This window comes from Callorhinus ursinus, unplaced genomic scaffold, assembly GCF_003265705.2.
Source record: "Callorhinus ursinus isolate GAN/ISIS: 27379988/994484 unplaced genomic scaffold, GSC_fseal_2.0 scaffold69, whole genome shotgun sequence".
Lineage (NCBI taxonomy): Eukaryota > Metazoa > Chordata > Mammalia > Carnivora > Otariidae > Callorhinus > Callorhinus ursinus.
The window spans coordinates 3,851,655-3,875,246 of record NW_027397131.1 but is presented as its reverse complement, the minus strand read 5'-3'; the positions used below and the strand labels follow the sequence as shown (position 1 = coordinate 3,875,246).

The 23,592-nt window shown below is 41.4% G+C and overlaps 1 protein-coding gene across 1 annotated transcript in view; it reads right to left on the bottom strand.

Annotated features, from left to right (window-relative positions):
* Positions 1-12,120, bottom strand: part of ANK3 (ankyrin 3) — a 681,670-nt gene extending 669,550 nt beyond the window's left edge. The window contains exon 1 of the mRNA XM_073886212.1: positions 11,857-12,120. Coding sequence (XP_073742313.1) covers positions 11,857-11,913 — 57 coding nt within the window. The 5' untranslated portion in view covers positions 11,914-12,120. The remainder of the gene's footprint in view (positions 1-11,856) is intronic.
* Between the last annotated feature and the right edge of the window lie 11,472 nt (positions 12,121-23,592).

Here is a 23,592-nt window from a genome sequence, read left to right as displayed (position 1 = left end):
AACACCTGGAGAATTTCAGGCCAATAAGTACTACATATTGAGGGATTCAATGGAGACTTAAGTAGATACCCACACCAATCAAAGCCATGCCATTTCATACTCGGTAACAGCTCTGCAATCTAACCAGACTTTGCAAAATGCAGCATGGAGCTCCAAGATTTTTTTTTTTTAAGATTTTATTTATTTATTTGACAGAGAGACACAGCGAGAGAGGGAACACAAGCAGGGGGAGAGGGAGAAGCAGGCTTCCTGCAGAGCAGGGAGCCCGATGTGGGGCTCAATCCCAGGACCCCAGGATCATGACCTGAGCCAAAGGCAGACGCTTAACAACTGAGCCACCCAGGTGCCCCGGAGCTCCAAGATTTTAATTATTGTGTACATACCTGTTCTGCTGGACCAGCAAACTAAAATAGCAATTTCCATGGGGCGCCTGGGTGGCTCAGTTAGTTGAGCGACTGCCTTCGGCTCAGGTCATGATCCTGGAGTCCAGGGATCAAGCTCCGCATCGGGCTCCCTGCTCGGCAGGGAGTCTGCTTCTCCCTCTGACCCTCCTACCTCTCATGCTCTCTGTCTCTCATTCTCTCTCAAATAAATAAATAAAATCTTAAAAATAAATAAATAAAATAGCAGTTTCCTGGCATACCTAATGCTTTAATTAAAAATTGCCAAAATCTCAGAGACGCTAAAAATCTTATATTTCTTGAGATCAATTTTAAAGTACCAAACCATCACTGAGATATTATTTGCTATGAATTATCATATTTGCCAGGATACTAAGTTTGTTCAATGGCCAGCTATCATAATGAAAAGCAGCACAGGGTGCCTGGGGGGCTCAGTCATTGGGCATCTGCCTTCGGCTCAGGTTATGGTCCCAGGGTCCTGGGATCGAGCCCCATATCAGGCTCCCTGCTCGGCGGGAAGCCTGCTTCTCCCTCTCCCACTCCCCCTGCTTGTGTACGTGCCTTTGCTATCTCTGTCTCTGTCAAATAAATAACCAAAATCTTAAAAAAAAAAAAAAAAAAGCAGCACATTGTAAAAAAACTAATAGGTAAAACACACACACACACACCAATATGTTCATACAGCACTAAGCAATTTGAATTAAATAAATTACCTCATCATACAATTTGATCCTTACAACTCCAAGGTAGATAAAGTAGGCATTATCATTAACCCCATTCTGTAGATAAGGAAACTGAATTGCAGAACAGCTCAAAATCACACTTATGAATCTCATTGTCACATATCCTGACACTGAGCTTGATTCCCTTTTACTAGCTAGCAATGCTTCCCTTTTCTTACTATTTTATTTATGTTGTTAAGACAAAACAGCATTAAAATCAACTCTCGGTTGTCAACATTTTATTACATGGTACTGTAGATGAAACTCTTACACAAGAACTAGGCCTTCCTCTGTGTATTACTGGTAAACCTGAAACTCTTGTCTGCGCACCACTCACAAACAGATGGACACTGGGAGCACCAAGGATGTAATCAATTTCTCTCCAACTTCTACACCTATCATTAAAATAATTGGGTGTCCTTCTTGTCTTAGCAAAGTTTGCCTATTGAACACCAGCAACTCCTCCACAGTAGTGATAGATGAACACTTTGAAAGGCTGATAATTTTGAGTTGAATTTTTAACCATTGTGACTTCTTTAAACAATCAGGACAGTTGTTAAAAAACTGTACAACATGTGCAAAACATAATTATAACCATTTTACATACCTATCTTTCAGAAGTATCACAAATAGTGAATAGAAAGTCAAGGTAAACTAAAAAGGAACCTATTCAAAATGATCAAAGCAGAGGTCAACATAATGCACAGCCAAGAGCCTCAAGTGGGCTCTAGAAGCTGGAAAAAGTAAAGAAAAGGATTCTCCCCTGGAGCCTCCAGAAGGAACAAAGTCCCTACCAACCCGTTTTGGGCTTCTGACCTCTAGAACTGCAACATAATAAAGCTGTACTGTTTTATGCTGCCCCACCCCCATCAGGAAAGACATCTATCATACTTCAGATTTAATTTGGAAAACAAATACTACAATAGGAGAGATACCTGTCAAAAAAAAATCACATTTCATTTGGAAATTTCCATCCATTTGGAAAAAACATACATGTAGACAATCTTTTGAATCCATGAAGAATGATAAGGACAGCTTATCATTTTAGAATTAAACATTTAGTATATGACATTCTAATTCCATAAAAACTGTACTATATGGGGCGCCTGGGTGGCTCAGTCGTTAAGCGTCTGCCTTCGGCTCAGGTCATGATCCTGGGGTCCTGGGATCGAGCCCCACATCAGGCTCCCTGCTCAGCGGGAAGCCTGCTTCTCCCTCTCCCACTCCCCCTGCTTGTGTTCCCTCTCTCCCTGTGTCTCTCTCTGTCAAATAAAGAAAATCTTTAAAAAAAAAAAAGATTAAAAAAAAACTGTACTATATGACACATCAGTCTCTATTACCCAAAATACAAATTTAAAAGGAACTTAATTTTTAAATTATACCAAGTATACCACATTATAAATCTTTATTTAAAAAAAAAAAAGGAGTTGCTCTCTGAGAAATTTTCCTTGAAACCTCAGAAACCAATCCAAATTTTATTTCATTTGGAATATCCGTCCTACCCAGTGGAATGACAGCAGGGTCTCTCTGGTCAAGCCTAGTGGTAACAGAGATCACAAAAAGGTATTCAAACTCTATCAATATACTGTTTTCTTGTTTTTAACTTCACCATTCAGCAGGTTGAGTGAGCCATCCTTAATGGTCCATGGCACATTATCATTATTCTCTTTTATTTATTGATCGATTCCTTTTTATCTCCATAGCCTCCCCCATTAGCTGGGCCCCACTAATGAGCATTTTATGTAAGTGTTTTTACAAGATGTGTACTGTGCTATGCTTATGAATTTTTAATTCACATAAACAATATACCTCTCACTCTTGTATTTTTCACCAAGCACTCTATTCTTAAAATCCATTATGTTGCTTTTGTTTATCTAATCTGTTGCCCCTAATGGCTGCAGAAATCCCATGCTGTGCACCCACAGCTCTCCCTCTCCCTCTCCCTCTCCCTCTCCTGGGGATGGTCGCCCAGTTACCTCCCATTTCCCCCACCACCACCACCGATAACACAGCAGTGAAAAACCTGGGACATGTGCTCTTGGGGACCTATGGGACACATGCCAGTGTCCACCTGTAGGAATGAAATTGTTGACAGTAAACAGCTAATCTGCTTAAGTAATTCCAGATGTTTCCCAAACAGCTGCCCCAGTCCCAGCTCCCACCAGCAACATGCAAGGCTTCTGATTTATTGCCCCCTTCCCTCATTTGCTTTGCCACTCTGGAACAAGTCCGCCTCTGAACCTTCTCTTTCTTTTCCCTAAAATGACACAATTTACTCCCACTGCCTGATATGGTTGTTGAGACACAAATTTAAAGAAATGACATGAAAGTCCTTTTAAAAAATATAAACAGCTGTTTATGAATATCAGCAATTACTGTTGTGATTTTTGTTCTTAGGATAATTTCTAATTATCCTGCTCCCCGTCCTGCCAAATAGCAGGTGAGAAGTGAATAAACTTGAAGCTTGGAAAATGAAACTTTCTCTTAGATACCTAAACATTGAGGGAGACTAAAACAGTATGTGGAAAATGTTTTTTCTTCTTTATCCATCTACGCATTCATTTGATTAAACGTTTTACTAAGGACTATGTACCTAGCACTCCACTAGTACTAAAATACAAAAGTTTATACAGCAAATATGCATGTCGTACATGAGCAAATTTTCCATCTATGCCTTGAATTCTGTACATAAATTTTACTCCTAGGTATGAATACTTCAAAGATGGTTGCTTCCGATATCACGGAATAACACTTCCTATTTATTGAGCACCTACTATATCAGTTATGTCATGTATATGTCTCAACCACTGAGAACAATCCTGCAAGGGAGGTGTTCTTGCTCTGGTTCCTCACATACGGAAGCAGACACAGTTAAGTGATTTCCCCAAAACAGCAATTAAATGGAAGAGACAGAAAACCTCAGCAGGTCACTCTAAAGTCCTCTTTCCCCTCCACCTCATTTCCTCCTAAAAGATATGTTCAAAGATATCCTTAGTAGAGAGCAGGCTAGTGACGCAGTTATAAGGATATGAACAAAATACCACAGAAATTACAAAAATGCAGACACAGTTCAACAATAAACACTACCATTTGTTTAGTATTTATTATGGGCCAAGTGCTTTGTGGGCATTACTTATAATCCTTTTAAAGAACATTGTAAAGGAGATATCTTCATCTCTGTCAAAGGTGTAGAAACTGAGATTTGGCTTACCAAGGTCATGCAATTGCTAACCAGGAAAACTCAAACTAAAACACAGGTCTTAACTCCAACACCATGGGTCTTGTTTTGTTTTTTTTACCATAAGTGAGCACTTCTTGGAGGGTAATAGTAATGTTCTAAAATTAGATTGTGGCAATGATTTTCTGGCTCTGTAAACATACTAAAATTTATTGAATTGTATACATTAAGTGAATTTTATGTATATAAATTATATCTCAATAAAGTTATTAAACTTATGGTTTTCTCTTTGGAACTACACTTTCTTTTACAAGCTTGTAAAGCTTTACTTAACATCAATTTTTTCTCAATATGCTCCTAGTCAAAATCATATTTTCAAAAATTCTCGTATTAAACATATACCAAAGGAAAATTTCTCCATGTACTTTCCCGTTCCCTCCCATTCTGATCTCAGATCAGTCATCCTCCAGGATGTGAAGTAAGACGTGAGTGGTTTCTTGTTCAGTCAATTATATCCTACCTTTTGACTTTACAGTCCTATTCCCAGGTAATTAACCTTGTTCACACATACACAAAAAAGGCGGGGTACGTATGTCAACAAAGAGATATATACAAAAATGTTTATAGCAGCTCTATCCACAATAGCCAAAAGCTGAAAACATTTCAAGTATCTGTTGAATGAATGTACAATTTGTGGTACATTCTACACAATGAAATACACTCAGCGATAAAAGGGAATAATCTACAAATACCGACAACAGCACGGATATCAAAAACCATTCCACTAAGGGAAAGAAACCAGGTACAAAAGAAAACAAAATGGGGGCGCCTGAGTGGCTCAGATGGTTGGGCGTCTGCCTTCGGCTCAGGTCATGATCCCAGGGTCCTGGGATCGAGCCCCACGTCGGGCTCCTGACTCAGCAAGGAGCCTGCTTCTCCCTCTCCCTCTGCCTCTCTCCCTGCTCATGCTTTCTCTTCTCTCTCTCTGTATCTCTGTGTCTCAAATGAATAAATAAAATCCTTAAAAAAAAAATTTTAAAAAAATGAATCCATGGTGAAAGAAATCAGAGTAGTATTTGCCTGGAGGATCAGAGAGAGTTTAATTGGGAAAGAACACAAGTGAACAGAGATGATAAACATTTCGTCGTAATGGGGTATGACATTTGGACACTTAACTGTACACCTACATATGGTGAATTTTATAACTCAAATTATAAATTGTATCTCAATAAATGTGATTAATAAACATGCACCCGCACCAATTCATACACAAGAGGAAGAAAACTCTATTGGGCTTAACTTGACTTCCAAAGAAACAAAGTCTTAAAAATCCTGTTTCACCATTCTAACATCTAATAATCCAGTTGCAGACCTCAGTTCTCTCACTTCTAATTCAGATATCTGAGGATCCACTTGGTAGTTACTTTGTCCTCAGTGGAAAACTGAGCTGATCAGCGAATCTCAGTACAAGAGCCCTTTCTTTACTTAAAAATTCATTTAAATAGCCAGCTAAACTATGATATCCTAGAGAATAAAAACTAGTTCTTATTTACCCATGTGTCTGCATGTGTGCCTGATAAGTGCTAAATACATTATAGATAAACAAATCATTGATTCAACCCAAAAAATGCAGTGCATTTCACTGTAGCTAAGTGGTGTGCTGCAACTAGCTAATACTAGCTTGTTAAAGAGCCATGTCTGCACGTCTTCCCAACTCAATGTTCAATTCCCACTAGCAGCCTGAAATCCATCGTGACGGAAGTACTCTGTGATATTATAATTTATAAGTAATATATATATTTGGTCTTTGACGCTGTTTCTGGCATGAAGTTCCTAAAACCCTTAGAATTTCCTAAGTGATGAGAGAAGTAAAGGTGTCTTGTTATGTTAATGAGATGACTCTTAAAAAGCTCCTAAGGATGGGATGGGGACTGGCTGCCAGTGGAGTCAACTATGGGATTAGAGGGTTAGAATGTTCCACCCCACCCCCCTGACCTCCAGGAGGGAGGGGAAAGGTACTGGAAGTTGAATCAATCACCAATGGCCAATAACTTAATCAATCGCGCCTGTATAACGAGGCCTCCATTCAAACCCAAAAGCAGAAAGCTTCCGATTGCTGAACACAGTGTAGATGCAGTAAAGAGTGGCATTCAGAGAGAGCCTGGAAGCTCTGAGCCCTCTCCCTAACATTTGGAAAGTTATCTTAACATCAGGAATGCCAAAATATGAGGGGGGAAATGCTTCTGAGAAACAAGTAAATATATCACTTTATTACTAATTATCTACACCTCTCTCTCTTAGCATTTCATTTTTTTTTTAATTATAGGCTAATTGAGCTGGAATGAACCTTAGAAACTGTTTATTCCAACTCTTTCCAGGAGAGAAAGCAAAGCCCAAGAGGTGATAAGATTCTGAGGTTACATCTCGAGTTTGGGGACTGGAATGGGGACTTCATTCTTGGCCTCCTGATTTCGTCCTCATCACCTGCTCACTGCTCAAGCAGACAGGAGTTCCAATCCAGATGCAGCCCTTACCCAACTGCAACTTGCATAGCCTTTCTGTGAAGCTATGAAAGCTCAGTTTCTCTGTGTACAAAAGGGGGTGAGGTAATAATACCTACCCTACAGTTTGTTTTGAAGTAGACAGTATCCACCATGACAGGCACAAGAAATCATGGCTGTTATTATTAAAGATGCATGTCTTCTCTATCCAATTGGATTATGAACTTTTTTTAAGTAGGCTCCTCCCCCAACATGGCGCCCAAGTGGGGGCCAGAACTCACAATTCTGAGATCAAGACCTGAGCTGAGATCAAAAGTCGGACACTTAACCAACTGAGCCACCCGGGCGCCCCAGATTGGGAACTTTTTTATGTATAAGGATATTTGCAGCATTGTCTATAGAGATCAAAAAACTGGAAGCAAGGTGTTTATTAATAGGGAAAACAGTAAATAAATTATGGTCTATCTGCACTCAGAATACTAGGCAGCCATTAACAAGAATAATTAGAGTACCTTTCCAGACAGTTCTCTCTACCTTTTCACACATTTCCATTCTGTGGCTTTTTTCAGTGCAGAAACCAGGAAGTATAAGTCTCTCCATCTCTGATGCTCCTCTCCTAAAATTCCTAGGTGCTTTTGTCTACATTCTCCCTTCTTGATTATACACTAAAGCCCAAACTAAACTGAGGCACATTATTAAATGAAAGTCTAGGCATGGAAAAACTTCTGCTACTGGCTCTGTGTGATTCTTGTACTATGTAAACTCTAGGTAACTTGGATTATGAACTTCTTGAGAGTAAAAACCAAGACTGTGCAACAGGGAGTGCCTTTCACTTATAGGAGCTCAAAAGTATTGTTCAAATGGCTAAAGCTGCTCCTAAATCTGAATGCCAGATCCTTTTCATCATTTATTTGATCATTTATTCAGCAAACATTAATTGCAGGCCTACTGTGTGTCGAGCCCTGTGTTCGATGTTAAAAAGCAAAGCTGCAGTCACAGAGCTGCTTTTTGCCAGATTCCATATAAAGTGTCATGACACGAACAAAGGGGGAAAACAGTAGCCCCACACTTGTATGGCCGACTCTTGGCATCAAGCCTTAACATTACCCAGAGGAGCTGCCTAGAGCAGAAATGCAGTTCCATGCTAGAGGGACAAAATAGCTACTAGTGAATCACCGTATTATCTTAAAAACACTTTGGGAAGCAGCATTTCCAATTCGGCAACATACAGTTCTTTATTCCACAATGGCATTTAAATTAACTTCCAATCTGCCTCTTTCATCAACCAGGGCACGTCTGAATATTCATGCCCTACCCAGAAAACAAAATTAATGTTAAGGCCAATTTTTCAATATTTCCCTTTCCTTAATAGTTTCTGAAAATGGCAGGAACTAAGCATCATCTGATGAAATACCAAATGATTTCTCTCATATTTTAAAGCTCCAAGTCCAAACACTAGTTCACTTAATCTCTGTTTACTAATATACATTATGAAGTATTAAAAAAAATACTATCTACTCAGATCCAAAAACATGTAACTTTCATGTGACTGCTTTCTTCCTGCCCAACATAAGATATTTGCTAGTTAATCCATACAGGACCTTCTCAAGAGAGGAAATTTAAGAATGATTTTCATAAAACATCAAAGAATTGATTCTATTTTGGTGCCACTGATCTCATCTCAGGAACCTGATTGGTTCCTGGAAAAATCTTTGTCTTTTTGAATATAAATCCATTGGAAGATATAGTTTGCCCATTTTCACTCAGACAAGTGTCCAGGAGTACTTCAACCATACTTCAAACTACAGATTTTGCAGATATTACCATATCCATTTACGGTCCGGTCAGAAAAAAAGATACTCAGAGACTGCACTTACCTTTGACAGAACTTTCAAGCTGTAACGAACCACAGTTGGGCTTCTAGTATTTAAAAAACACATCTAACAGATAAAAATAATAAAAATTTATATTAAAAAATAAAGATTTTTAAATGTCTCATAGAAAGAAGATAATACCAAATTAACTTTAAAAATTATATCATGAAGGGGCATCTGGGTAGCTCAGTCGGTTAAGCATCTGCCTTCAGTTCAGGTCATGATGTCAGGGTCCTGGGATTGAGCCCCACATCGTGCTCCCTGCTCAGTGGGGAGTCTGCTTCTCCTTTTCCCTCCCCTCTGTTCATTCTCTCTCTCACTCACTGTTTCTCAAATAAATATATAAAATCTTAAAAAAAAATTATATCGTGGATAGAAGGTAATTTAAAAATGTAAGCTGTTTTCACAAATTTAAGTTGTTGACATAGATGAAAATGAAAAATCGAAATTAAATGGCCCTATTCCAGGTACTTTTATTGTTCCAGGATTAATCCAACACCTCACTGGCATTCACACTGCAAGATCCAAGAGTAGAGTTAGGTGATCAACAGCCCAGTCAATACATACAGGGAAAAATTACTTCAAATCTAATTAGATCATTAGTAACCCTGATCTTCTCAGAAGGGTAGACTTTATAGTGAGTTAGGAGACACTGCGGTAAGGTTACACATTTCAATTAAAATTTGTTAACTCATAAATGTTCGTGTATAAAAGTGTCAGGTAGTCCATCTCATCAATTTCAAGTATTTAGTTTCTTCAAAAACATAAAAATGCCACTTATATAGGCTAGAATTTCACATGATCTCCAACTGGGATTATGCCGATTTCCTATAATTACAGTAACATATTCTATAAAAATATATTTTGTGCATAAAAAATGGTAACTTTGAAACAAATAAGTTACTAATTGGAAATCAACCTAGGAATAAACACTGAGAGTCCAGAACAATTATATTCTTTTCAATTACCAAAATATTATTCCAGAATTAGGCAGACTCACTTCCTCCATTAACACTGTAAAAGGGAGAAAAATTTTTGAAATACTGAATAAAGGAAAACCACAGTCTTAATGTAACCACCGCCACAAAAATGCAAACAAATTCAAAATCCACAGTGTTTCCTTGGATTCCAAAACACACCAACTGGTCTTTATATTGTCTGAAGGACATTGAGCCACATTCCCTGCTATGGAGCCTAACACATAGCTATGCAGGTTATGAAACAGGTATTTATTTATGCTTTAACAAAAAGAACACTGAGAACCATCATAAATGGTTCATCATAAATAAACATTTATTTAACCACAGCCCAGGTTCACAACTCACTTATTCATCCTCCACTAATTTGAGAACTAAGAGAAATCAGCTCTGAAGATAGCAGTAGCTGGGTTGAAGATAGATTGTTTTATTTCAGTTTTTGTTTCAGAGCTGTGATTTTAATATTACATTCACTTTCAGTATCGAAAATCTGCTTCCTTAAAGATGTACCCAACAGAGCCCAGGTCAGCAGATTATAAGGATGCCAGAACTGCTAAGGCAGCAATCCATGTCCACTATAAGACTGTCTCCCTCCAGTTTTCCTACTACAGCCTACCTGCAGTGGCCTACCCTCCTGGAATAAGGTTGAGTTATAACCCTAGGGTGACTCCCAACCATGCTTTTAATAGAAAGTGGTCTCTTCCAAAATTAGACAAGCCACACTTACTCTCAAACAAGCAAAATTAAAATTCAGAATCAAGGTAGCAATAAAAATCACCAATTAACTTTGCCAAGACTGAAGAGTCTTCTTTTGAAGAGTTCTCCTTGACTCCCTGAGGTTTTTGACAACTAAAGACATAAGGGCTAGGAAATTTGTATGTTTCAAGGGCAATTCAATAGCTTTCAAGGCTACTCGAACATACCTGATTTTTTTAAAGGTAGTATTTCTTATTTTTCAAAAATAGATCATGCACTCTCATGCCTTTTGAAAAACGAGGGGGGGCACCTGGGCGGCTCAGTCCAAGCATCTGCCTTCAGCTCAGGTCAGGATCCCAGGGTCCTGGGATCGAGTCCCACGTCAGGCTGGTTGCTCCGCGGGAAGCCTGCTTCTCCCTCTCCCACTCCCCCTGCTTGTGTTCCCTCCCTCGCTGTGTCTCTCTCTGTCAAATAAATAAATAAAGTCTTTAAAATAAAAATTTAAAAAGTCCCAAAATGTTCGTGAAAGTAAGTCTCCCTTTCACCCGTCCACCCTCCAGGCCCCTCCCCAAGGACAACTATTTCTTGAGGCCCCTTCCGTCGACATCCTATGAACGTGCAAACATACGCAAGTATTTTAAACCAATTATCCTCTATTATACACCCAGTGGCAGCTGCAAAATTGCCGCTGAACGCCTCTGGGCGTAAAGGTGGCAATCTGTTCGGCGGTGTGGGGTGGAAGGGAAAGGAGACTTATCTTGAAGCTGTGGTTTTGCACATCACGCACCCGGTTTTTCCTTCGTGTGTGTTTTACTTGAACGCCTATGGCAGGCTCTGGAAGAGGGGAAGAGGGAAAACCACCCAAGCCACCCCCAGGTACTGCCACTATATCCGTACTGGTCTGCCTTTTATCTGTGTCCCAATCTTTACGTATATTTTGTATCCTTACCGGATTAAATGAAATATCTCGACTCACCTTTAAAAAAAAAAAAAAAATCCTAATTCTGAAGTTAACTTTCAGCACCAGGTGATTTCCTCCGCGCCAAACCTACAGCCTACTTCGAACGTGTCCTTCGGAACGGTTCAGCCTGGCACGGAGTTGCAGGCGCGAGCCAAGACCACAGAAGCCCAAAGATGGGAAGCCCGAAGAGGTGAGGGCGTCCCGAGCCCTGGGCCGCACTTTTCTTGGAGACAAATGTTTCGAAGCAGAAGCCCCAAATCCTTGGGCCCTCCTCCCTCCTTCCTCGGGATGCTCGAGCGCTGGGGCAAATTACCAGCTCACGTCTCTGCCCCGGGCCGCAACTCCAGTCCCGCGCAGCCGGACCCGTGACCCGCAGAGATCGGGTCCCCCACCGCTCGCCTTCCCGGTCCCGCCCGGCACCCCCAGGAAGGCAGGCGTCCAGGCAGCCCCCTGCGCCGCACGGCTCCCAGGACCCCCAGCCCTGGGCTGCCCCCCCCGCCCCCGCCGCGAGGGAAGCCACAGGTAGGGGGGCGGGGCGGCGCTCACCTGCGCAGAAGGGGTGCTCTCGGCGCCGGCGGGAGAGGAGGAGGTGGAGGAGGCCATGTTGTTGAGCTACTGCCGCTGCTTCTTCCAGGAACTCCGCTCTCCCCTCCCCGCCCCGCTCCTCCTGCCCCCAAATGTGGGACTTCTGCGGAAAAAGTTCGGCGGCGGCTCAGCGACGCCAAGCGCGGTCCCGCGGCGCCCGACCCGCCGCTGTCTCCTCCCCCTGCCGTGGCCGCAGCGCCCGCCAGGTGCCCGCCGGGGCCGATGCGCGGGGGGCGGGCCTCGGCCCAGGTGGAGGCGCGGCGGAGGGCCGACCCGCTCCCCGCTGGCCGCCCGGCCCCGCGAGCATGCCCAGTCGGCGGGCGTTCGGGGCGGTCTGCGCGGCCGCGGGCGGGGGAGCAAGGGCAGGGGGCTCGCGGGGGGGGGGGGTGCTTACCTGGGGAGGAGGGGAGCTGAGGTAGCTCTAGGAAGGGAGGGAGGGCAAGTCCTGGCTCCCGCGGGCTGCTGAATAGAGTTCCCTTAGCCACCTCCATTATGAGAACAAAATAAGAATATTCTGATTATTTGATTAGTTGAACTATTCAAGTTCAAGTGAATAAAATCATTGAGCAATGTTGTTTTTGCCTTTTTATTATTTATCTATAGCATATAACCCATATAGAAGCAGTGTTTGCTAGACAGATAGCTTCAAAACGACGTCCATCGCCTCCCTTCCTCCCCAGCGAGGTTCCAGCAGCATGCAGATTGCCTCAGCTATTTGTCCAATTAAAAAATAAAAACTTCAGAGCCGTCCGGGATGTGAGGTAGGCACTGAGGCTGATCTAGCAAGGAAATAGGGGCCAGGACCTCTGAGAGTCCTTGTTTCTAGGAGCTTAAAGAGCGAGGCTTGCGGAGCTCCTGTCCTGGACCAGGGGAGAGATGCGTTCAGTCTGCGCGTCAGCAGGGCCAAAGGACCGCGAATCTCATTGGCAAGAAAGTTATTCCCTTTTCAATTCTCTTTCAGTTCTTCTGATTACTACAAGAAGATAATATTCTGACCCTAAATTCTCTATCAAAGAGCGCTCCAAGCCCTAGGTAAGCACTGGTATCTAACCGGAATTTATAGCATTGTTACATCTTCATTGTTTAGTTTCTTTGTTTATTGTTACTGTTACTTTCTATTTATGGCAAGTGAAAGTGGTTTTCTATTTATGGTAGAGATCCACAGTTTCCTTCTTTAAGCAAGTATATGTAAGTTTTTAAAAAATTACATAAATAATTCAGATGGGACTGAGATAAAGCAAAATTCTAGAGGTAGGTAAGAAATCACTGAAATGCACAACGTTTTCATCAACTAGTGACAACTAAATGCAGGAATAAGTCCTTAACCAGAAAGTAGCGAGTTAGCTGTGCCTCTGATTTAACACTTAGCTCACTTCCTCCATAGCACACATAAAACTGAGATAACATTTATTGGCACCAGCTCTGTGTTGGGCTCTGTGCTAAGCATCTTATTCATATTATCACATTTAGTCCTCCCAAAATCTTTGCAAGACAGGCAGTATTATCTGGAAATTGAGTCTCAGAAACATTATTTTGGCCAAGGTCACAAACTAATAGAGTACCAATGACTTCATAGTTTCAGCATTCCTAACTTGATTTTTAAAAACCACTTCAGAATTTAGCATGTCCACACACCCCCTGGAATTTTATATCAAATTCGACATTTCACAGAGATCTACATGTCCTCCAAAAGTTTAAGAGCCACTGTTATCATTATTTACAAAACACTCCCATATCTTGGATTATAATGTCCATGGAGGCATATGCTCTGTCTTCTTATATCTTTTTTTTTTTTTTAAGATTTTGTTTATTTGACAGAGAAAGACACAGCGAGAGAGAGGGAACACAAGCAGGGGGAGTGGGAGAGGGAGAAGCAGGCTTCTGCCAAGCAGGGAGCCCAAAGCGGGGCTCGATCCCAGGACCCTGGGATCATGACCTGAGCCAAAGGCAGACGCCCAACGACTGAGCCACCCAGGTGCCCCTTCTTATATCTTTACTGTACCCAGCTTGGTGCTTTATCCCCTCAGCCGTTCAGGAATTGGTTGAGCTCAATCAAATGTGGGAAGCACACAGTTCAGGCTACAAACTGGGTGGAGGTGGCTTGGGAAGAGCATCGCTTGGGCCGATCTTGCACGCACATGGGTATTTTACAAGCCAGCTTCCCGGCACCCACACAGCCATATGAGCCATCTTAAATAAGTGGCAAGCGGCCAACCAGGTAGACAAAGGAGGGAGGAAGATACAAAAGCCCGGCCCGGAAGTTAGCACAAGAAGCAGTACCTGGGAGATGAGCCCAGAAAGTCGTGCTTTCCTGCAGAGCTATTCCAGTCCAATCTGCTTATCGGACGTCTGCTTCTGAGAAGCACTTGTGTTCAGGTTAAACACACTTCTCCAGAGGCAAGCTGCAACACCCCTGAAAAAGCTGACTACAAGAAGTGACTGGGAGTCTGGCAGCACTCTCCTACCTTTAAAAAACTAAAATTAAAACAAAATCTTCCCATACCGCCCAGGACTGCCTCTAATTTTGGCCTTCTGCTCTCTGCCCCTCCTTTCACAGCCAAGTGTCTTATAAGGACAGTGGCCCCTTCCACACTCCTCCGTTCAGAGTCACTCTCTGCCCCTCCTCAGCTACTGAAACTGCTCTTCTCAAATCACAGTTGACATCCTATTGGCCATGGCCTTTGTGGGGTTTTCCAGACCTTATCTCAGTTGATCTTTCTAGGGCACTTAACATGGTCCACGGTTTCCTTCCTCTTAAGTATTTTCTAGGACTTCAGTCTTCCTTACTTCTATACCAGCCACTGTCTGTGATCTCAGCCACATTAAGTCTTCAGCTATCACATAACAACTCCCAAATCCAACTAAGATCATTTCCCCGAGCCCCAAACTCATACTTCATCATGTCCAAAAGGGAACGGCAAGCAACACAGACCTGGAAGCCAGGAGAGGAGGCTGGGAGGTCCTGGAAGGGAGGAGGCTCTGTACCCCCTTCCTCAGAGTCCAATCAGATACTGAGTCCTAATCCCTTCAAACTGCCCTAAATCATCTCCTCTTATCCATCCCCACTACATCCCTGCCTTTGCCCTTCCACTTGCTACAAGTTCTTGAGCAGTTACTATGTGCCAAACAATGCCAACTTGATTTTCTCATCATCTCTCACTAGACAACTACAGTCGCCTTAGTTTTGCGTAGTGTATCAGCTCTGTCATCCAATATTATGATTTTTCTAGAATTTCAGATCCGCTCACGTGACTACACACTGCTAAAATCTTGTAAGAGCTTTCTTTATGCCTCAGAGTCATGGTTACATGTAGCCAGTGTCCCTGACCGCTGCCTCTACCTGATCTCAGCTGTTCTCCATCAGCATCTCCATCTCCATGCCCTTCTCCATCTCTGTCTCGGGCACACCAAACACACAGCCAGCCTGAACTATTTGCAGTTCCCCACCCCCAAAATACCAAGTCCATTGTCTTTCTACAGGCTATCCCTACTGCCTAGAAAACCCTTACCCCCATCCTCCAGTCCTTTGCCTCCTCATTGTCTCTGTGGGGTTAACTCTTATTCATCCAGCAAGACTCCATTCAGAAAATACAACTTTAAGGAAGGCTTCCCTGACAGCTTTTCAATTAAAATATGGCTCAGGGTGGCCTGGCTAGCTCAGTTGGTAGAGCTTGTGACTCTTGAACTTGGAGTCATGTGTTTGAGTCCCACATTGGGCATAGAGATTACTTAAAAAAATAAAATAGGGGCGCCTGGGTGGCTCAGTCGTTGAGCATCTGCCTTCAGCTCCGGTCACGATCCCAGGGTCTTGGGATCGAGCCCCGCATCGGGCTCCCTGCTCCACAGGAAACCTGCTTCTCCCTCTCCCACTCCCCCTGCTTGTGTTCCCTCTCTCACTGTGTCTCTCTCTGTCAAATAAATAAATAAAATCTTAAAAAATAAATAAAATAAAATAATTTTTTTAAATGTGGTTTACGCCCTTTCTTTGCTCTTCCAAAACACCCTGCAGCGCAACTGTAGTTATTCTGAAGAATAGGTCCACACCTTTCTGAATTCAGAAATCTTAAACATGACAAAAACCAAATTGATGTGAGGCTATTTATAATCTTCATTCCATGTAGTGTGAATAGTCACATGTTTTATTTTTTTAAAGGTTTTATTTATTTATTTGTCAGAGAGAGAGAGACAGAGAGAGCACAAGCAGGGGGAGCGGCAGGCAGAGGGAGAAGCAGGCTTCCCGCTGAGCAAGGAGCCAGACGTGGGGCTCAATCCCAGGACCCCGGGATCATGACCTGAACTGAAGGCAGACGCTTAACTGACTGAGCCACCCAGGTGTCCTGAATAGTCACATGTTTTACTTGTGGGGTACTACCCCAGACTCTTTTACGGGTGTTATGCCCTGTATAGTATGTGCACCATATAAACATTCTAAAAATTCAGAGTTGTGAAACACATCTGCCTTCAAAGTTTTCAGATAAGGCATATAGATCTATATAACCATTGCTTTCCTTGTCTGTCTCCCCTTTTATCAAAAGCTTCTTGAAGCATCCAACTGTATCTTTTTCATGTCCAAATCTCCAGTATCTAACACAATGTCAGGCTCCACAGAAGTTCGCTGAATAAATTCAGGATATATTTATGAACTTGGACTGTATTTCATAGGACTGAGTCCCAAGGTCGAAACCCGATACCTTTCCTTGCTTCCCACGTGGCTTTCCCTCCTCTGGGCTACACTATACCTTGCATGCACATCAGATTTCTCACTCTGTAATCATTTTTGCATAACTGTGTCTGCAGTGAGACAGAGCAGGTTGAAAGTGAAGATGATGATGTATTAATCTCTGTATTTCTGTGTTCACCAGTAACCAGCACAATGTCAGACGCTTTACATCCTGGCTCAATACACTGTTGAATGATAAAGGGTAGAAAAAAAATCAAAGGAGGAGAGAGGAAGAAGGAAAGATAAAAAAGAAGTTGGAAGAAGTCTCGGTGAAAATGATTTAATCTCTATTAAGAGAACTCTAGGGTCTCCTGGGTGGCTCAGTCGTTAAGCATCTGCCTTCAGCTCAGGTCATGATCCCAGGGCCCTGGGATCGAGCCCCACATCGGGCTCCCTGCTCTGCGGGAAGCCTGTTTCTCCCTCTCCCACTCCCCCTGCTTGTGTTCCCTCTCTCGCTCTCTCTGTCAAATAAATAAATAAAATCTTTTAAAAAAAATAGAACACTTCAGAATATTTGTCATATTTGTGCATCACCTTTATTACTTAATATTTTTATTTACATTAACTTACTTTTTAATCTAACAAATTTATGTTTAAAAGAAATATTACCTTACTATATTAATGGAAAATCACTTTCACTTGCACCCAACAGATATGATGAAAACAAAGCATTATAAATTTGCTGATTTATTCTGTATTCTGCCTGAGGCCCTCTCTCATCAATAAAAAAAAAAGTAACAAGGGTTAAAAGGACACAAACACTGGCACTAGATGTCAACTTTCTCCTCAATGTTAACAGAAGGAGTGAAAAAGAACTGAAAAGGGAGTATCTTATACAATTCCATATTATTTAATACCTTGTCCTTAAGCCACCTAACGTTACCTCAAGAACCACCACTGTAAGGACAATATGAACTTTCCTCTTACCCTCACTCTGCTTCTACATTTATATATTTCTCCACAACCTCAATTAGACACTCTATTCCTTCCAGAGCAATTTCTACTATAGTTAGACTCTAAGAGTGTTAAACAGTAGGAATTACTGTGTTGAAACAGTAGGAATTTCCCACCTGGACATTAGCAAAAAAGAAAAGTTGATTTCTTACATGGTTTCTACAAAATCCTCAATAAACAAGGGAATAAGAGTTACTACAGGAAGTTTTTGCCTGTGAGAAAATTTTTTTTAAGTTCAGGAGATTATGGTTAGTGAATATGTGTTTGTTTCCTAAGATTAGCAAGTAACAGAAAAGCATTTCTCAAAAGAAACATATTTGGTTACCACTATCCATGGGGACTATGACTGTATATAGGAATATGTCCCTTAATTTGTAAATTTATGAGGGAAAACAGCTCACCAAGCACAAAGTTGAACCAAAATGTTTTCTCTCTTGTGGCTCTTGGCCTATCTCCCCACTTATGGTTTCAACTGGGTAGAAACTCATACTTCTAAATATACAATAAAGATCATGGCTTAGCGATATTTTTATCAGGTCAACTGGAATGAGAAGACAATGTTTATTAATTAAGTTTTGCAGTCCCGTGCAGAATATGGTTAAATAACTTATTTTAGTGTCCACTTCCATCACTTAATTCCTTAAATTTCTTAAACATTTGAAAGGAAATAGAGATTATTCAGATATCCCCTATGGAATGAGCAACACTGTTTGACTCAATGTATTTGAGATAACTAATTAATTGATTTTAAAAACCCAATCACATGGGAAGTCTGGATGGCCCAGTCAGTAGAGCATGTGACTCCCGATCTTGGGGTTTTGATTGAGTTCAAGCCCCATGTTGGCTATAGGGATTACTTAAAAATAAAATCTTAAAAAAAAAGAAACCCAATCAGAAAGTAGTTTACAAAGTGGGATAATAAACTTCATAGTAATAATAAGTTTCATAATCATAATTAACTTCATATAGAGTTACAGAAGAGAAAAGATCAGTGTGATGAAGTCTACTTTCCACATTGAATATGGTAACTTTTCATCAATTCCTCTTACTTTGGTCTGGGATTTCAAAAACATAGAAAGTGATGATAATATGAATAATGGTAACATCAATCCTCAAAAATACACATAAAAAGTTTCCATAAAGTAAAACTAATTAGCAGTAGGAGATAAATTGGTAACTTTCAGCCCCATATTAAGAAGGCAAGGCAAACTTTCCTTATTACCGTTGCCCGACTTCCCACTGAAATGATCTGTGTTGATTCTACTTAAGGGTGCTTAGGAAAGTAAAGGAAAGAGAGACTTTGAGTTGCTTATTGGCATGGCATCTAGGACACAAGAGGAAAAGAATAAAAGAAAATGATACTTGCTACTTGAGGGATGCCTGGGTGGCTCAGTCGGTTAAGCATCTGCCTTCGGCTCAGGTCATGATCCCAGGGTCCTGGGATCAAGTCCCGCATCAGGCTCCCTGCTCAGTGGGCAGCCTGCTTCTCCCTCTGCCTGTCGCTCCCCCTGCTTGTGTGCTCTCGCTCTCTCTGACAAATAAATAAATAAAATCTTAAAAAAAAAAAGAAAATGACACTTGAGAACAAGATTTAGAAAAATAAAAAGGAACAGACTTTCCTTTAAAATGTTTTCTTTCCCCCCACATCCTCTTTTTAGTTCCATCTCGCTTCCTTTGCTCTCCTGCATCCTGAATGTACTAAACGAGAACCAAGTTGTCTTAATTCAGGTGCTTTCATCTTTGTCCTAAGCCAAGGGAAAACGTAAAGATGATGCTCTTTGACCTATTCCATGCACACTTTGCTCCCAGCTCCTGTAGAATTCCTGTGTTTTATAAAGCTGTTTATAGTGGCCTTCTGTGGGACTCCTGCGTGGAGGAATTCTAATTGTATACCATGGTGTGATATAAAACCTTGGACTTCAAACCTGAGTTTTTAAACCCAAACCAGAAAATAAATAAATAAGTTCAATTTGATGAAAATGGAAACACAGCAGCACAACTCCCCAACACTGCCCCCAAACCAGCTGCACCCTCCAAGAGCACCGAAACTTTCCGGTCACATTTGATTTTGCCCACTCTCCTCTTTGTCCACTCTTTCAAGAACAGTGTATATAGTTTGCTTAAATTTTATACTGAAAGTTTTAGAGAGCCATATGAAATTCTTGTGGACACTCAAGATCCTGATAGAACCCGACTCAGGGATCACTGAGTTAATTAAAACTGATAACTACAGAAACAGTCTTCACAATCTTTAGCTCAGTGCTGTTCCTTCTTTATAGTATTATCATCGCTTTCCTCTTCTGAAGACTGGTGCTTCCACATATAATTGAGCAAGTTTCTCTACTGCAAAAGGGTGCCGCACCTAGGTGCCATTCACAACACAGTTACAGTAGAGTTGAATATTTCTGTCACATGGTTTTGGCAGACAGCCCTAAGAAAACCAGCATTTTTTTTTAAATATTTTCTACAGATGGAGATACAGTGTTATAAAGAAGGAGAGGGTCTTCCTTTCTTTTCTTTTTTTTTTAAGATTTTATTTATTCATCTGAGAGAGAGTGAGAGAGAGAACGAGCAGTGGGGGAGGCAGAGGGAGAAGCAGGCTCCCCACTGAGCAGGGAACCCAATGCGGGACTCGATCCCAGGACCCTGGGATCATGACCTGAGCCGAAGGTAGATGCTTAACCAACTGAGCCACCCAGGCGCCCCAGGGTCTTCCTTTCTTCACAGAGATACTCACACACTGTCCTGCAGGTCTTCCCCAAAGGGAACATCAAACTCAAAGTACCGTGAGAGCAGGAAGTGGTATATGTCTAGCACCGCAGATCCCAGCAACCAGCTCGGCTCCAGCACAGGCTTAATGCTAAATTAATACTTGTTGACTGCCTGACTGAACTGTTATTTCACATATGGGTCTTCCAATTCATTGGAATATATTACTTGGCCTCTCCATTACTTATCCTTTCTTACACTGAATTTATAAATCCATAGTGAACAATTTTAACAAGACTATTTTTTTTCAACTTTCATGCCTCTGCAGTTCTATTTTAGAACAAAACAGGATGATTGAGACCAGGCTTCATGGCTTTTGTGTTTCAAAACATTCCACTGAATCTGCATTTTGAATTATTTTGTAAAATGACATTTACACGAAATAGAATGAAGCGATGAATTCTTAAGAAAGTAATGACAAGTAACACAAAGAACAAAGGCTAGTATGCATACATTTTCACTTTGTGGACTTCTCTGTCATCACACTCCGTCTGTTTGTTGTAGTAATAGAAAGTATTGTCCCTTCTCTGGAGTTTATTCATGTATCCCATCTCTGGCCAACAATCTACCATAGAAACCATAGAAACTTCTTTCACCTGTTTAGTCAATTTCATTCCGATATCCTGCTTGCTGAAATCTGTACAGATTTTCTATCTCTTCTGACCGTTTTTTGGCACAACGTTATATAAATGTTACATGATGTTATTTGTTGGTTTATAAGACAATGACATTTGAAGTTTATTTTAAATGCTTGCTTTTGTTAATCACTTCTTTACAGCTGGGGCCTTCTCCTTCACAGAGCACTTGACAAATATACCGCACGACATGCCACTAGTATTTCTCTGAATGCACTGCTTCCTAGGTGTAGATAGAGTACATCAGTCTTATATTCCTTCTACTCTTCACTATAATCTAGATCGGGGTCAGCAACCCTTTTCTGTGAAGGGCCAGAGATTAAGTATTTTAGGTTTTACAGACCATGTGGTTTCTGTTACAACAAATTGGGTACAACCTCACTGTTGTACAATGAGAGCAATCATACCTAACAAGTGGGCATGGTTACATTCCCACTTGCTAACAAAAGCAAGTGGCGGGCCATGAGAGATGATGGACTCTGAAAAACAAACTGAGGGTTCTAGAGGGGAGGAGGGTAGGGGGATGGGTTAGCCTGGTGCTGGGTATTGAGGAGGCACGTTCTGCATGGAGCACTGGGTGTTATGAACAAACAATGAATCATGGAACACTGCATCAAAAACTAATGATGTAATATATGGTGATTAACATAACAATAAAAAAACAAGTGGTGGGCCAAATGAGCCAGTTTGCTGACTCACAATCTAGATTGCCAGCATGGTATCCTTTGGCTTTGTAGTAGGCACTCTGTTTCATCTCAGGTAATCCCCCAGTCAAATCTCCCAACTCCAGAAAATGGGTGAAGAAATTAGGGTTTAGCAAACTGACTTTACCTGTTTTGCCTCACTAGTGAGTCAAGTAGTTGGGTCTGTCTGGATCATAGTTCTGCCCTTGCTCAGAGGTCACCTTCTCTGACCCAGAATACCCACCCTTGCATCCTAACTGGTCTCCCTGCTTCCCTCCTCCTTCCTATAATTCACTCTTGTCACAGCATGGAGAATGTTCTTTTTTAAATGTAAATTAGAACACATGACTCCCCTGCTTAAAACCCTCCAGTGGCTTCTATTGCCTTTGGAGTTAAAACCAAACTCCTTATCCCACCTACAAAGCCTGCCGTTGGTCTGGCCCCTGCCTGCCTCTCTGACCTCACCCCTTGCCCTACTACGCTTCTTCTGCAGCTTCCAGCCCACCAGCCTAAATTGTTTATGAAATGTGCCCAGACACTATGGGCCTCATGGCTTCTCTACCTGATGCTTCTTCTGCCGGGAGCATCTTCCCCGCCCTTCCTCCAGGTTTTCCTGCTACCTCGTTCTTGTCATGTAGGTCTTAACCTCAAGGTCATTTTTCCCCAGAAGCCCTTCAGGATCCTCCAGTCTATGCTTCATCATTGATTGTGGTTTTTCTTTGCACAGCACTCATTACTATGCCAACTCTCTAGTCCATTGTTCATTGCCTGTCTGTCCCGCTAGAATGTAAGCTCTATAGTCTTTTTCCTTTTTATTCACTGCTATATCATCAGAGCATTCAATAGTGCATGGTATATATTAAGGATTCAATAAATATTTATAAACATCTGTTTAATGAAAGTTTATTTATTAACAAAAAGCCCATGCTCTTCACAATTTACCACTTGGCTGAGGCTATTTCTCATGAGTCACATTATAAGGGTTGGGAAGAAACCATTTCCCATATTCCTTAACATATATCATCACCCCAAGAACATAAGCAGACAAAAACAAACTACACCAATATATTGGCCAGTTAGTTCAATGCAAAGATGATGCTATGCCCCATTTAAGGAACAATACTGTTACGTCAAGGATGCCCACTCTCGCCACTATTGTTCAACATAGTACTGGAAGTCCTAGCAACAGCAATCAGACAACAAAAAGAAATAAAAGGTATTCAAATTGGCAAAGTAGAAGTCAAACTCTCTCTCTTCGCAGATGACCTGATACTTTATGAGGAAAATCCAAAAGACTCCACCCCCAAATTACTAGAACTCATACAGCAATGCAGTAATGTGGCAGGATACAAAATCAATGCACAGAAATCAGCTGCTTTCTTATACACTAACAATGCAACTGTAGAAAGAGTAATTAGAGAAACGATTCCATTTACAATAGCACCAAAAACCATAAGATACCTCAGAATAAACCTAACCAAAGAGGTAAAGGATCTATACTCTAGGAACTATAGAACACTCATGAAAGAAATTGAAGTAGACACAAAAAGACAGAAAAACATTCCATGCTTATGGATCAGAAGAATAAACATTGTTAAAATGTCTATGCTACCCAGAGCAATCTATACTTTCAACATCATCCCGATCAAAATTCCAATGACATTTCTCAAAGTGCGGGAACAAACAATCCTAAAATTTGTATGGAATCAGAAAAGACCCCGAATCGCCAAAGAAAAACAAAGCTGGGGGCATCACGTTGTCCGATTTCAAGCTATATTACAAAGCAGTGATCACCAAGACAGCATGGTACTGGCACAAAAACAGACATATAGACTAATGGAACAGAATAGAGAGCCCAGAAATGGACCCTCAACTCTATGGTCAAATCATCTTCGACAAAGCGGGGAAAAATATGCATTGGAAAAAAGACAGTCTC